A 16792-nucleotide genomic window follows, 5' to 3' on the forward strand; every position below is an offset into this window, starting at 1 on the left:
AGGTGCTCCGTGATGCCTTGAGAAGCCCACCTGCACCTCCACATCACCACACAGCGATTCATCCCGGAGCCCAGACTGCTGAGCCCAGCGTCCCACAGCCTAAAATGGCAGCAAGAGCAATTTAACCCACAGTGCTGCTCACAAACCTCACCTGCACGGCACCGTGCTCTTCTTCTGACAGCACCTCAGCTCTTCGGAACCTCTGGATCCCTCTGGGCATGGAGACAGTGCCATGCTTGAAGCCCCACTGCTTGTCAGAGTCCTGAGAGCATGTGGGGCCAGTCCTGTACCACCCCCCAGCCACGCTACAGCTCTTCATACCAGGGTATTTTGAGTGATTTGGCTGTAAAGGTAGAAGGGCTCCAACCTGGGCTCATTTGGGTATTTGGCCCATGGGAGCCTGTGGTCAGTCACTGGTGAGCGCTCCCCGGAGCCAGGAGAGCCCTGCTGACGGTCAGCAACGGCACGCTGTGGAAAGCAGCCGATTGCTTGCCACGAGGAAAAATAAAAGTGCTCCCCCATCCCCCCAAGGCAGCTGCTTTCCAGTCTCGTATCACTACGTTGTCTTTCCAGCAGCAATCCGTAAAAATAAACCCTAAGCGGGAGGCAAGTGGCACAGTCCCGGGATCAGAGCCAGAGGGTTGGATATGGGATTCTCATTCCTGGGCTAAATTAAGCTGCTTTCAGGCATTACCAGTGACATTTTCCAAAGTGGCTGTCAGCTCGGGGCTGTGCGGAGCGTCCAGGCATCTGGCTCAAGTCCACAGGAGCAGCTCACGCTCATGGCTCCCTCAAATTAAGACCAAGTTTCCACCACTTGCCCATCCAAATCAGCCGGAGGGGACGCTTGGAAAACTCAGCGACCACCTTCAAAAACGTTGCCACCTTGAACAAAGGTCTGTGACGAGCGAGAGAGCAGGGCTGGGGAGACCGAGGGCTTAGGCAGGGCTGACCGCCTCCAGGCAAAGCACAAGGATTTACTACTACGCACTCCTTAGTCCCAAGAGGGAATCCAAGGTCTGGCCAGGACAGGTGAACCTACAGGACATCCTTCAGAAACACAAAAAGAAAAACCCCTTCAAACAGTAAAGTTTTCAATCATTTTAATGTGATCACTGCAATTTGACCACAGTCTCAGAAAGGAGAAAGTTACATAAATTATCTGTGCTTAGGATTTGAGTCAATCTACACAGTTCTTGTCGATTGACGGTTATTCAAGTTAAGACCTTCTGACCATCAGTGATGTTCTTGGCTGAAAGGCAGGATCGCAAGTGGTGGACATACTGGTGCAAACCAGGAATGCTTCTTCTGGGATTAAAGCTGCGACACCTGATCTACTCAAAAGGAAAACAGAATTGTGCACGCACACACAGACCGAGCATGCAAATACACGGGAACCAGCTACAGCTTCATGGGAAAAGACACATCATGGCAATACAGAGGTTGGCCCGTTATTCAGAAGGCTACTTAACAAGGAAGGGGGAAAAAAAACCACACAAATGTCAAGGACTGAGAATATTCATTTTCCAATATTTGAGAATAGGAAGAGCTTTAGAAATTACACGGTGTTGGCAAACCCTGATTTTTGGGTAACAAAGCAAAAGGTGAAGGCAAATTTTCCAAAGTATTGTAAAATTTATTGTATAAGTATTGCAGCTTTTAGAATGACATATAATTGCCACTATCGGTTACTGTTACACAATAAGCGTTTACAACAGATTTTTGTAAATTGGCATCAGAGTACATATTCATACTAAAACAGCAAAATATAGATAAGTACTGCATTGCATGTGCTGTCAATAGTTTACATAAGTTTAAACTCGAACAGAACTCAGGATACAGGACTGCCTATAACAAACTCCAAAGGCAAAGCAATGCAACTGGAAGTTTAAGAAAATATTAATACAATGAAATGTGTCTATAAGGCAGGCAAATTAGGACTTCAATTGTGTCCTTCATGAGCTTCTATAGTACAGCAAAAATTTGATGCAGAGTTTCTGGAAAACTTCTGTTTGATTTTTGTAGCTATGTGTTGTACATAGAAAATCTCTGAGCGATAGAGAGACAGAAGAGATTAAAAATTCATTCTGTTCTCACCTAGCACTGTTAATGCTACACATCTGGATTCAGTCTTTTCCCGATCCCTAGGAAAAACATTGGGCTTTTTTTTCTTTATTTTTTAATATAGCAGTTAGTGCAATTTTGTAGTTCAATACACATAAAAAAGGGTGATTCTCCAGAAAGCAACTGGATTTCCTTATACCCCCCCTTAAGATAGAATGAATTTCGTAACACTAATGGAAACAATGTACTGGATTAGTAAAGCTGAATCTTCAAACCAGTGAGACCAAGGGCTGTGAACACAAGTTTTACCAGTGCCAAACTCAAACAAAACCCATCCTTCCTCACCATCCTGATTGACACAACCACGTTCCCACTCCAGACCAGTAAGAATTGGGGGCACTTTCAGGATGCTGGTTGCCATACCGTAAGCTAAGAAACTCTCCAAGATTAACAACCTCTTTTAAAGCTAACGTGATTCTTAAAACTCCGAGCAAAAAGGCAGGCTAGGACAAGAGGTTGCTAAGCATTAGCAATGCTGTGTTTCTTCTGTATTTGTTTAAAAATAAATCATTCTTAAGGGGCCTGAACCTCCCTGCTGACAGCTGCAAGATGCTAGAAACTCCTACAGAGCAGGACCAGGGTCCAGCTTCTGGTACAAGTCTCTCCTGAGCCACACAAAGGTCAGAAGGAAACAAGTGGAGACATCAGCAAGGGTGTGCAAAGCAAATTGTCTGCCTTGGTGGCAGTACGGGATGTGGGAACTGGGAAGAAATGGACCCCGAGGCAAAAAGTAACATTAAATAGTAATGAGAACAACAACAACAACAATAATAATAACAAAAAGAACAGACCATCATTTCTAAACACCCATTCAGAACTTGGAGTTGATCTGAGCCCCTGATCTGGTATCTGCACTTGCAACACACAGTTCTCGGGACTGCAAAGCAGAGGGACAGAAGAAAGGACAGAGGGACAGAAGAAAGGACAGAAAGCGACAACGTGGCTCTGTCCAGACGGACTCGAGTTGCACCCGCTGCCTGGGACTCGGGGCTCCCCCCGTCTGCAGCCGCTCCCCAGGGACCCACAGGAGCAGCGGGGATGGGGGCAGCTCGGGCTTTCTTTGTGCAGGGCATGGACTGAAAAGGCATCATTTGCAACAGAAATTTGGTGATGCTGAGCCATGCCGTTTCACACTCACTGAATTCCCCAAACGAGAGACAGAGGTAAATAAAACCCGACCCAGGAACTCAATAAATGGACCATGCGGCTGCAGATGCTTGGGGTGATGTTTATGAAATAAAAGCTCACACTGGGAGTGGATTGGGGAGAGAAAAACAGAACAAAACAAACAAAAATGAGGGGAGAAAAAAGGAGGATCAGTTGAAATTTTGAGGACTTCAAAGCATGAGAGCTGGGTTAATTGCACTGGGTTTTAGACCCTCTCCCACTCCCCCTCCATCCACACCTCTCCAGACCCTGCCCACCTCCCTGGGCTTTGGTGGCAGGTGACAAGACAACCCTGTCACCCAGCCAGCCCTGCTCCCCACCACACGGCCCTGTGCGCTGCTCAGGCTCAGGTGTGTGATGCATATTCCACCCAAAACCTGCTGAGGTAACCAGGGTTTTTTGTAGCAAACAAATTAGTTCAGATCACAGAACACCACCACCCCCCAAAAACACAAACAACAAACCAAAAAACAAACAAACAAAAAAACCCCAACAACACTATTCACACATTTTGGCTCAAGAGGGCAGTAGATATTATATTTCGGTTTCTCTTTTGGTTGGTATCTCATTTACAACATCCACCGGAGTTTCCTATCTCCCCGGGTAAGAAAATGTGCATAAATGCATTCAAGTTCCCTTACAGACCGCAGGAAAGAAGGGGCTGGAAAAACTCAACTGCAAGGTCCAAAGGAGCAAGAGACCAGACGCTGGTTACTTGTGATGCTAATAATGAGTTTGCTTCCCCCTCTCTAAAAAGGGAGGGTTACTGTTTCTTTAATAAGGCACTAAATAGACATGTTACATAAAGGAAAGATACATTTTAAAAACTTGTATAAATTCATCATTTTTGTACCTTTCATGACAAACTAGATTTATTCCTTTGTGTGGTTGATTTTTTTTGTGGCTTTTTTTTTTTAGGTCATCAAAATTTAGGTTACACGACTGTAAAGCTATGAAGATTTCAAGAGCTGTGGAAAAGCAGTCTGCAATATTGAGAAGGTACAGGACTATTTCTAGGCAAAAATAAAAAAAAAAAAGGCAAAAAGTAATGACCAAACTTCAAGTTCAGCTATTCATCATCTTCTTTAAAATATATATAAATATTGTTCAAATGGTCAGAACTTCAAAACCGTTCTCATGGTTATTTTTGTTTTTCAAGTAATAGAAAAGTTGCTTAAATACAATAGTTATTGCCTTTATATCTTTCATTTATGTCACTCTACTAGATAGCATCCTGCAGAAAATTAAATCACGCCTCCTTGTCAAATCTTCGCTCTCTATGGTTCTCCTACCAACCCTTCCTCACTCGGAGAGATGCTCTCCCGGCCGGGGAGACGGGACCAAAAATGGGGTTTATTTCCCTTTTCCTTTCTCTCTCACGCTCTCAGGTTTCCCACTCGCTCGCTCCACCACATACAAATTCACCACGAGGGCAAACACCTACCAGACACCTACGCGATATAAAAAAATGTAAACAATAGCACAGTAAGACAAAAACGCTTCCAAAACCAAGACAAATAAAAGACGCACAAGGCCGGGCGGGAGGGACCGTGCTGCTGTGGATGGGGACGTCTTCAGAAGAGGTAAAGGGGGTTTTGCTTCTAAAGCGTTAAGCGTATTTCTTTAGCCTTTAATTAATACATCACAGGAGCAGGTTCATTTCCATCTACTGTATCCGACGCCTCTTTAGCCAGGATAATAAAGTAAAAACCAGCGATGAGCAGAGGCAGCCCGGGGGACGGCAGAGCTGCGAGACGGCTGCGCCCCGCAATTCCAAACAGAGCCTTGGGAGCCTAATACAAAATGAAAATTACTTTCACCACCACCACGCTTCTCAGCTCTTACTTTCAATGCGAGATTTAAACCCCAGCTGAGAGGCAGCCCGTGGGGCCGTTACCGTTTACTCCCCGTAACTTCCGTAATAACGCTTTGGCTCCCAACAGAGCCCCTTCAGTTGAACATGGAAAGAAATAAACCAAAAAACACTTTTGTTCCTTCAGACACAGAAGTTTATTCTCACCCCCACCACTCCCCTCCAAGAAGCCAGAGCTTGTCCAAAATAAAAAAATCAAGTAATTTTTGTCTGCTTCTGTCGTTACTGACCCTCAGAAGCGGGGAGGCTTTGCATTTTACCTTTTTACTCCAAAAAACTCTTACCGGGTGACACACAGACACACACCAACTGCTCTTGCTTTGTAGGGAATGTATGAAGCCGTGACCGCCGGCGGGGACTCTGGACATGAAGGGTTTGCAGGAGCCGCGGCCCCGCTGGGCGCTCCGCCAGGGCCGGCGGCTCCGCTGCAGCGCCTGCCACCCCCTTCCAGCTACTTTGTTCTTCACTTCCACACGGATCCCTTGACAGGTTCATGGTAGACATGATAGAGGCTTTGACCAACACAAGCACTGACATATTTATATTAAAAAATAGTGCAAAATTTCAACATTTATATAAATAACTCTAAACCCCTGCTTTTGATTTTTTTTTTGATTTTTTTTCTTTTTTTTACAATGTAATACACGCTTTTTGAGTTGGCACTCAAAAAATTGCCATTTTTCTTCTAGTTCAGAAAACAACTTTTGTTTTTTTTTTTTTTTTTTGAATAGGCCTCTTCTAATACAAAAATACTCCTGCTCCTTACACATACACTTTCTCTTATTTTTAATATATATTTATATATTTATATTGCAGATCTTTAAACAAAATGTTTTTTGTGCAAATATTTTGTCTTTAAAGATAAGTGAAATAAACAAACAAAAAAAAGCATTCACACACAGCTCAACTAGAAACAAAAATAATGGACTAGGGTTGATTTTTTTTCCTTTTTTAAACGTCTAGACACAGCTCAATAAAGAAATGTTTCTGCAAGCTTGGTAGGCTTGTGCATTCAGACCAGACATAACAAGTAAATATTTATACATGGAGAGATGGGGAAGGGCTTTTTCTTTTTCTTTGCTCATCTTCCTCAACTCACTCTCTCCTTTTTCTTTTAATGAGAAGTGCAGAGTGTTTCATTTACTTTGTTATTTTCTATTTTTTTCCTTTTTTTTTTAATTTTTTCTTTTTTTTTTCTTTTTTTTTTTTTTAAAAGGGGTGCCCTTTTTGTTTCTCTTTCTCTTTGTTCCACGCGGTTGTGCTCTCAAGGCCATTGAGTTGTGAATGATGGAGTCTGCTGCCCTCCAAGATCGAGGGCATCCCGTTGTTGTTCTGCTGGTGCTGGTAAAACGTGGACCCGGGGTAGTGCCCGATCACCTCGCTGTAGGTCGGCGGTGGTCCCTCCATCCTCCCGTTGCTCCCATAACAGGTCGCGCTGATGCCAGAGTTACTGCTGGGGGGGCACGGCCCCCCGTACACGGAGTTATCTATCAAGTCACTGTCGAAGATGGTTCTGTTGGGGGGGGCCCGCACCGACTCTCTGTTGAGCTCCATTTGCTGCTCGGGGTCCCGCAGCTGCAGGGTGCAGGGCCCCTGGTACGGGGGGGGCTCCTCGCCGTCCGACAGCGAGATGGTGGGCGGCAGGTCGATCTCATGCTGCATGTAGGGGTAGGTTGGCTGGAACCTGTTGAAGCGGTCCCTCTGCAGAAAGGATGGCACGGCCAGGCGGTCGCTGGGTCTCGGGGTGTAGATTTGCTGCTGGAGGGAAGACAAAAAGGGAAGAGGGCGAGAGGCGTGAGACGCTGCAGGACGGGACGGTGGGAAAGGCAGCGGCACCCGCGTGGCCCTCACCTCTGTGATGCCGTTCCCCGACACGGTGCTTTCCGAAGGCCACAGGCTTCCCTCCTGCATTGGAAAGGAGAAGAGAGAGCGGTGAGTCTGACCCCCCGCGGCGGTTACACTCCCTCTGCCAACGGCCTGTGCCAGGTTTCGTCCCAGGTACGACGCTGCCGCCGCCGCAGCCACGCGCAGCACCAAGCCCTTCGGCGGCACGGGGTCCAGACCGTGCTTTTGCCAAGAAAGGCTGCACCGGACGATCCCTGTGGTCCCTTCCAATCTGGTATTTTACGGTTCTTCAAAACAGGCAACCAGCTCTGGTAGGAGTATTAGCTATTAGCATATATACTGGGTATCATATGGATATATGCTAAAGTATTAGAGTATTACCACCCAAAACCACTTCTGATTAAAATTTATGTCCGTTTTCACCTCCATAGACCACTTGCAGAATGAATGATGAGAACGACACCAGCAAACACCACGTTCTCCCATGTGCAGACTTCCCCCTCCTGCCCACACCCACCCAGCATGTTCCTCTCCCTGGTTCAACCATGCCAGAGGATTATTTTTCAATTTGTGATCCATGAGCCGTGGGTGATTCACAAGACAGCAGAAAATGCTCCACGAAATAATGACAAGATTATTTTTTTAAAGAAAAACCTCACACCCACATCCTGATGCACACAATCAAGGAAATCATGGGAAAATAAAGATAATAAGTGAATAACCAAATGTTAAGCCTAATTTTGATTTGGCTAAAAACACAGAAATCTGTAGCAACAGGATGGTTCTGGAGTATTTTTTCCCCCAAGAGAATAAGTGGGCCTTGGTTTAAACAGACTGAGGAACTGTGATCCAGAGGCTTCCGTACACTGCAAGCATCACCCCGATCCTGCAATCCAAACCCAGGCGCCAACAACCCCAGGCATGATAAAGCCACAAGCCAATTTCTCCCAAACCATGAGATTAGTTTACAATTCATGATCAAAACACACAAACAAAGGCTCTTCCCATTTGCTGGTGATACTCTGAGCATACACAGTTCACCCCAGACACTTTTGCCTTAAGAACTAAAATATTTAAATATTGCTAATATTCACATATAGCAACATCCCTCTGGCAGGCAGGGCTGGAGGAACACAAGCCAGAAGGCTCTTAATTATAACCTGCAAGAGCTGGCACCTCTCAGTTCCTTGCAGGTGAATCCCCAGTTCTGGCACAGGCAGGAGTATTTCCCACCAGTGGAAAGAAAATGCCAAATATGTCTCTTTTTCCCCTTTAAGGTGTCCCATCCAGGGTGAGCAAACCACAAGCTTCCCTGCTGTGAAAAATACTATTTTTACAACCACCATGGCGGCGGTCAGGGCAGCCCGGTAAAAGCCTGGGAAGATCCGCAGCATGCTGCAGCACCACAGACACCTTTGCTGACGAAGTCAGAAGGAATCCTGCACGTCTGATGCTCCCTGGAACTCACCCAGCTGTGAAGCACATCTGGCCTAACCCCAGGCTGCAGCATGCAAGGCAAAACATCACTGCATACCTTTGCAGACAGCCCAGCACGCAGCTGAGCAGCATCTCCGCTCCCCCCAGAAGCGCCTTGGACAGGGGACAGAGCAGGGGTGTCCCCATGGGCAGAGCCAGCCCCAAGCCCCACGGCAGGAGCCTCAGCACCCAGCCGTCCCACACCACACATCCCACTGCCCAAAACACAGCACCAGCACCGCGTTAAGATCTCCAAAGATGTCACCAGTTACACCTCCACCCCTCTGGCTCTCTCCCCTTGCCTTTTTCTTATTTTCCCCCAGCTTCAGAGTGTATTTTCTCTCGTTGCATTGCATGTGTTATCAGGTTCCTGTTTTTGAAGCTCTGCACACAAACCTCTAGGCAGCAGTTGCCAGTGCAAGGAAAAGTGATTTATATGGAGATGAGACGGCCCAGATTCTTCCCATTTCTTGGTGTTTTTAGGGAGCATCTCCTTGGAGCAGAGGTCAAGTGCCGCAGCACCAGCATCTTCCCCAGCGTAGCTGATGGTTGAGCGGTGTCCAGACAGCCCTTCCCGAGCAAGACAACACCGTGTTTTATACGGACCTCGAGACCTCAATACACAACAGTTTACACAGGCATCAACTGTTTAGTCTGGTCCATTTTACATGTATTTCTTGCCTGCAGGGATAGTCTACAGTCAAATTCCCCAGCAGCCAAAAGACCCAAGAGGAATTGCATCTGCCACAGATCAAATCCTCGCCTCTAACACCCCTGCTCAGCCACAGCGCTGACACCAAAGGGCACGCGGAGTGTTTCCAGCACTGTCAGCCTTTCCCCTCACGCCGAAGGACGCCAAAGCAGCGGGCAGGAGAGGAAAGGACTTAAAAAACGGTGTTTACTTTGCCATGTCCCCGTGGCAGACTTCCTGAGCAGCGAGTACCCCGCTGCCTTCTGCTAGATGTTTTATATTTAACTTGGCGGTGGGCAGCGCCATGGCAATATCCCATCTGCTTCCCCCGCTCCCGGGAGTGATGTCAGCCGGCTCCCCGAGGGCTTCCCGCTGCGGCAGCCGGTGGGGAGGGCACGTGCACACCCCTGTGCAAGCTGCTGCACCCCAAAACATCCCCTACCCCTAAGTACCCACTTACCCAAAGCCTGCACCCAGTATCCCACCCAGGTGCTCAAATGAAAAGCTCACAGATTAACTCATCTGTTTGTACAGACGCCCCAGGCACAACACAGGGTTGCAAGAATAGTAAATGGGTAGAAACACCATTAAAACTGGATCCACAGAGGGAGAAGGAGCAGACAGGAGACCCATTTTCTGTAGGAGCCGGATCTCTGCAGTTGTTATTAACCACTTTTCCTGGGACTCCAGCGCTCAGCCTGCGCTGAGCTGACCGACACGGACCCTTCGTCTCACACACCACTGTGAGCCCACCTGGGTCACGGCTCATCTCTCCTAAAAACTCAGCAGGGGGATTAAAATGGCTGGAAAGCAAACAGCAGTGAGATAGTGCCTCAGAGACAGAAAACATACACATTTGTAGCCTTCGTGTTTTGGCCATGGGACAGGCGCACAGCCCCACCGAGCTGAGCAAAACTGCGCGGCCCCAGGGGAGCATCGCCCCTGTAAATCCTTGTCCTTGGGGCTATCCTCACTCACCTCTCATTTTTGGAATATTTAGGACTTGAATTCATCTCAACAATAGCTGAGCCTAAAAAACTACGGTTTTCTGAAACAAAAGCTGAGATTCCGATGTCCATTGAGCAACGTGGCTGTAAAAGCCTTTGCAAGTATTCCAGGACTCACTGCAGAACCTAAAATTATGTTTAGATTTGTTTTTAGAAATCGATCTTCTACTTTCATAGAGCCACTTTTTTTTAGTAATGTCAGAGAATTTTCTCTGTAAAGCTGCATGGTGTGGATTAAGTCTCCAAGCCTTCAAGAGGACTTATATTTTCCATTTTGAGGTACAAAGGTAATTGGGAAATTGCCCTTAAACTCAGTTTTCTTGGTGGAGAGGGACATCACTGTTTCAAAGGTGCAAGAACAGCGGCATTCTTAGTGCAAAAAACTCTTCAGTAGCATTTCTTAAACATTTTTAGTTCTGGAAAAATACAAGTTCTTTGTTATAAGGAGACAGAGTTTAAGTACAGCAAGAATGGTGATGGAGAAACACACATGTAATACAAGAATTCGTTGCTAGCAAGAAACACATTAAAAAAAACCCACCACCACCAACAACCACCAACAAAACAAAACGAACAACCTTTAGGGAAATTGATTTCTCCTTCAGTTGTAATTTTTGAGCTACAATGAAGGAGGACAACTCCAGCAGACTCAGAAGCATCCTGTCATGGGTTGAGTTACTTTAATATTGCAGGAGGTGAAAAGCATGGACACGGCTCCAGTGCTCGTCTGTGGTCACGACAGCAAGATCTAGTTTGAGATCTAAAAAAGCCCAACACCAGTTCGGTGCAAGTTTAATGAATTAAGTAAAGTGGTATCCAGTCCAGCACAGCCCGTCTGCTGGTTGGAACGTTCGTTTAGACTGGGGCTGGGCAGGGAAGGGGAAGAATCATACAGGGGCAGGGGGAGAACCCAAACAGGTACATTCGCATTTCTTTCCTTAGCTCGGAGAAAGGTTTTGAAGACTCTGCATCCTCCCTCAGGCCTAGCGCAGGTGTGCAGGTAAACCTTCGCTAAAAAGCCATTTCATCACTGATGTGACTGAATGCTACTAAATAGCAGAGCTGGTTTGGTGCAGGGACTGCATCAACCCAAAATTTCTCTTCCATCTCCATGTGATTTTCTCTTTCCACGTCAGCCTTCTTTCCTCTTCTTAAAGAAAATAAACAACGAGGCCATTTAACAAAATGGAAACTAGTATATTAAAAGACTGGATCTGATATTTGCTTTGAAAATGTAAAATGAAACATTTTGGTATTGTTCAAGTAAAACATTCTGAATAAAACAGAATAGAGAAAAAAAAATGGAAAATGGGAAAACAATCTTTCTGCCGTGTTTAAAAACTCACAGGCTCAGGTGCCCACATTTTGCCACTGTTGAAAGCAGGTACACGGGGTGATGGAGACGTGAGATTTCTGTAACCCCACGAGTTTAGGGCTGACCCCAGAGCTGGTGGCTGCTTGAGCAACAGCGCTGTACTGGAGACTTGTTAAATAAAACATGTTAGATATCTCTCCCTTTAAAACAAAACCCAGCAATCCCAGTATTTGATTTTTACCCTGCAGCCCCACACAGACCAGCACAAGGCAGCAGCGATGTGCTCAGCCCTGGAAACCTGCAAAGGAGAGCGTGCAACCTTGAGGAAGCCCTATTGTTTAAAGAGCTTTAAGATTTTAAGGGTGAACACGAAAAATAGAAGTATCAGTACAAGATACACTGCACTGAAGACAGAGCCATGCAAGCAGCAGTGAATAGTATATAATACATGTTCACTCTCCAAGAAAATGTGCTGTCTTTGTATGTTCTCTTAAGTCTCTCTGAGCTGCTGTATTTGAGGAAACCCTCCAGCTGTGCATAAAACAACATCTGCCCGAGGCTGGAGAGGCTCCTCCTCGAGTCTTGGTCAGAGGTACTATTGAAAACTGTACAAAACCTCTCAGGATTTCCTACTCTCTTCGAGGCAAGCAGTCATTTTTATACAGTCATTTGAGACTCTCCACCTGGAGCTTGCAAAGGACACAGTTTGGGGCTGTCAAAGGCAAGGCATGTGCAACCCAACTGACTGAGGGTACGTGGTGGCTTCAGGAACAGGACACACCAAAAACAGCCTTGTGCAGTTAACCTGACTGATGTGAAGTCCAAATTGCAAAGCTCAGGGCAAAAACACAAGGCTACAGCTGCCCATGTATCCCAACACACAGCACCCTAAAGAGCAGAGGCATCCCTAAAAGGTCCCTGCATAATCGAGAGACAGAAGATGATGCCAAGACCCAACCTGGAGGGTGTTTCTTCACGCAGTGCCAAATGGCACGTGGGCAAACGCGACCCAGATGAATGCTTTTGGCTTTAACACTTCCCAAATATCACATCATTCGGCAAACAGCGCAGGACCCGGGTTGGAAGAGCAGGACATGACTTACTGATGAGAGGTTCTCGTCTCTCCGCCTCCCCTGGCTGTGCCGGCTGATGAAGGATCGCGCAGAGAGTTTGTAGTGGTTCAGCAGACACGTGATCACCACCACCATCACCATCATCACCACCACGATTATGATTATCTGTACAAACTCCAACTCCGCTGCAAGAGAGACAGACAGACTTTAAGCCACTGTGAAAAAGCAGCAGGCAACTGAGTGCAAAAAAACTAACATGGCCAAGACACCAGTGACACCGCCGCATCCTTCCCCCATAAAGCTCTTATACACGTGTTCGTGGGCTCTGCATGCTTTGAGTCCAGCTACTTAATAATAAAAACTCATTAATTCACTTTTTCAGTGTCACAAAAGAAGCTCAAAGAGGCTACTTCGAAGAGGGCAGCCCCCTGCTCCCCGGCACCGGCCCATCCACCACAGGGCACAGGCGGGGGGACCCCGTGCTTTCTGGTGAGACGGCAGCCGGGCGCGATGCCGGAGCTCCAGACAGCCCTGGGCTCGGGGCTCTGCCAGCTGACAGCGGCAGCTTGAGTGGCTTGAACTGCCATAAAGGAAACCTGCCAAAAATCCTCCAAACAAACAAGAACAAGCAAACAACAGACTATCTGGTTAACTCCGGAGACATTTGGCAGGAGGCAGTAAGAAGCCGCTCCTAAAATTTCCTAAGGAAATAATTCCTCACACCTCTCTGAGGCTAAGGAAAATTGAGCACCGGAGGGAAACAGCACTGGGGTCATTATTTCCATGGGTTTGAAACCCCGAGAGCAGATGCCACCCCAAACTGCTCAGCTGCTCCCCCTGAGCCCCCTCACCCCTGCCCTGGGCTCCTCGTGCCCAGGACCAGGCAGCAGCAACTCCCGTCCCATCGCAAAGCAGGGGCCAGAGCAGCAAAATTCCATCGTTCTCGGGATTTAAACTTTGTTTGCTTCTCAGTAGGGACACCTATATAATCCAGTTTTGGAAAGCTGTGCCCTAAGGTATCACAGATGCTGCCATCTGTATTTTATCTATACAGACACACGTATATATCTATGCATACACAGGAAGATCCGCTCTGCCTCAAAGGCCAGCATCCCACCGCTCGTGCCAGCTGGGGTGGCTCCTGCTGAGTCAGGCAAATTTCATTTTCTTTTTTCGTGGAAAGTTTTCTCCTGGCATGTGGCATTTAAGTGCCAGTAAAAGGAAATAAATGTCAAGAAAAGACTCCAGGTGGTAAGTGCTGCCAGTTACCTCGGAGCTCGTTCTGCTAAACAGCAGCTATTTCTGCTGTTGCCCAAAATGCTGAACTAGCTCTGCCAACCACCTCCAAAAAGCAGAATTATGCCTTGAAAGCAGGAACCTTATCGGCCCCACAGACCTCCCCAGGGTGTTCTCCAGGTCTCCCACAAAGAGCCAGATCCCCCAGGGCCCCCAAGCCCTGTGCCCCACGGACACACGGACACAGCCCAGCAGCCCCAGAGCGGCCGCCCAGCTCAGGTGCCGCGCTTGCTTCTGGCACAATTCATCACAGAAAAGACAAACAATAAAACACAACCAAAGGTTTCAGGAAGAATTTACCCTCAAAACACAGCCTGTGCTTTGGCTACGGTAAGAAAATGCCATTAGAAGAGGTTATGTTTCTGAAGAAAAACAAGATCAAGGTAGTTGTAAAGGAAAGTTACTTTCCTAGGATGAGAGGTCCCATATACAAACCAAACCTTGCTAAACTGGTCACGGTACGTTGGTGACCAGGTCAATTTTTGGCCATTGCGAAGCGCTGTCCGAATTCCTTCCGAGGAAGGAGACACACAGGATGTGCCATTCCCAAACGACCTAAGCCAAGTGTCCTGCACACACAAGAAGCGGAGCCTGAAGCAGAAGATCCCGTCAGGTTCCGGGACAACACACCAGCATCTCATCCACAGCGTCCCAGCCCGTGAGGACCAGCACAGCCTCAGAGCAAACACAGCAGGTACACTGATAGGAGCTTTAATCCCAAGAATGCTCATGTTGCCCAACGTGGCCTTCGGAGAAGAAGAAAATAAAGAAGCCCTACACACTTAATTTGTGCTTTTCAAGTTTCAAGAGACTCATACCCACTCGAGGCACCAAGGTTTCTGCCAGCTCTCCCTGTTTTAACTTGTCTTCGTGGGCTTCGTTTGCAGAAAGGGAAGAAAAACCAACCAACCAACCACTGGAAAGCTGGATATACTTGGTAAGACTTTATCCAAGCAGCTCAGTCCAACTAATGAAGAAAGATCATTAAAAACCCAAACTTTGAGTTAATACATTATTATACAAGTGCAATTCAGCTGCTATGCTAATAAAAAGACTTTGGGGAATGAAAACCAAGCCAAACTGCAAAGCACATAATTTTAAATTCTACTGGTATTCTTAAAAACACACACACAACAAATCAAGAAAAAAAATACTCAACACATTTTGTATTTGGCTTCCTAATCATTGTCACTTTTCAATTAGAAGAGACCTCATTCCATTTTTCTCTGTAATTTTCCCCAGGGGAAGTGTTATAAATGCACTAGGCTTTACGAGATGGGCATATTCAGCCTCCAAATGCAAAGTAAGGTCACACTAATTTAATTTCGCATAATTTCTACTCCAGAATACGTTTCAAACTAACAGGTTCAGACATCACATTTAAGTGACACAACCTGCTTTTCTGTATATTCTGTCTAGACGCTGCAGCTTTGGGAGTCAGTAACCATGCGTGCAACCGTTCTGCAACTAAGCATTTTTCCCCCAATTCTCACCATCCTGAAACTGGATATTCGTGATCAAGTAAAAATCGCTTGTCACGTCTCATTCTTCAAGCTCGTTACTCGTTTGCCACTTTAAATCCCATGTGGCCTTAAATAAGGGTTTCACAGTAGATTATAGCGTTATATTAATAAATGATGGGAGCATCCACCGCTTCCCAAAGCCGGCAGGCCCCACAACACGCAGGCTGTGGCTGCTCTGCTCGGAAGGCTTTGTGGAGGATGGCAACATCTTGCTGCCTGGACACGGAGGTGAGAAGGTTCTAAAGCATCAGAAATTTAAGAAAATGGAAGATGGTGCTGACACGGGGGGCACCTCACCGGCACAGCCCCACTCCTCCCTCCAAAGACACATTTACAGCTCAATAAAAGCGGCTGCAGAAATGTGCGTGTCGGAGTTTCCTTGAGCGCCTAAGAACAAACTGCTCAGCACCCACAGGTTTTGAATGTATTATTATTCTTGCAAGGAGGGAGCGCTATTCGAGTCAAGGGTGACGCTGGGAGTGCCGGGTCTCTGCACGCACAACGCGGGGTTCACAGCAGCCGCAGGGGACACCAGGATACCATCGACTTTAAAAGCGCTTCCTTACTTTTTAAAGCTATTCTACAGTTCATAAAATGCTTACTATAAACTTTATTAATGCTCATCCTTCCACAGAGTATCGCTGCTGAACATCAACGTCCTGAAATACAAAGAGGGAAGAAAAATTACACCTGCATTTTCCTGCAATAATTGCGGGTGCTCCAGCTATCATTTACATGTGAACAGAACAGCTTCCAGACAGGGTCTCAGCCAAGATGCCCTCTGCTTTCAGTCAGGTATAATACACATCTGTAGGTCAAACCAGTTATCTGTAAGCTTCAACTAAGATTCCTACATATATTGGAATTGTGTATCGTGTGAGAAGTGATGAGAAGGAGAAGTGAAATTACCCAAGAGATAACGGGCAAGCTGAAGAAATGCAGCTGCACTAGGCACAATTCCTAAGGAAAAAAAGAGTTTTTCAAAAAACAATGCCAGTCATCATAAATGCTGTGGTGCACAGAAAACTCAAGGCTGTTTTGCTGAGACAAAACTAAAGCAAGCAGAGAATCCCCTGCAGAATACTCTGCTTCTCCTGTGCTCGCTTTCACTTCCTCTGGGTATTTTTATCATTAGAAACCCCTTCTTTCTGACTTGAAACAGATTGCTGGGACAGTTCAAGCACAATGAGTCCTAGCACAAGCTCACACAGAGGATTGAAAATATGCACTTAAGGGCGTGGAGAAAACACTCCTGCTGCTGATTTCATCTTCTGGTGGACACTGCCCGCTGTGAGGGAACCCAACGCCCTCTTCAAGCCAGACACGAGATGCCTCCCGAGCAAGCCTCGCTAATAAAAGTTAACGAACCACCAGTTAATTTTTACCCAGGGTGGATGGGATA

General features: G+C 46.6%; 1 protein-coding gene across 5 annotated transcripts in view; it reads right to left on the reverse strand.

The window, feature by feature from the left end:
• Positions 1-1088: 1088 nt before the first annotated feature.
• The window catches only part of PMEPA1 (prostate transmembrane protein, androgen induced 1), a 46205-nt gene continuing 30501 nt past the window's right edge, over positions 1089-16792 (reverse strand). For 3 of the 5 annotated variants that reach the window (XM_065849600.2, XM_071815435.1, XM_071815437.1), the window contains 3 exons: positions 12602-12756; positions 7016-7069; positions 1089-6922 (listed from right to left, as the gene is read on the reverse strand). In XM_065849600.2, the coding sequence (XP_065705672.2) occupies positions 6374-6922; positions 7016-7069; positions 12602-12756 (758 nt within the window). In that variant the 3' untranslated portion in view covers positions 1089-6373. The remainder of the gene's footprint in view (positions 6923-7015; positions 7070-12601; positions 12757-16792) is intronic. The other 2 variants (XM_065849601.2, XM_071815436.1) reach the window with 2 other exon arrangements.

The sequence above is a fragment of the Patagioenas fasciata genome, chromosome 16 (genome assembly GCF_037038585.1).
Source record: "Patagioenas fasciata isolate bPatFas1 chromosome 16, bPatFas1.hap1, whole genome shotgun sequence".
In the NCBI taxonomy this organism is placed as follows: Eukaryota; Metazoa; Chordata; class Aves; order Columbiformes; family Columbidae; genus Patagioenas; species Patagioenas fasciata.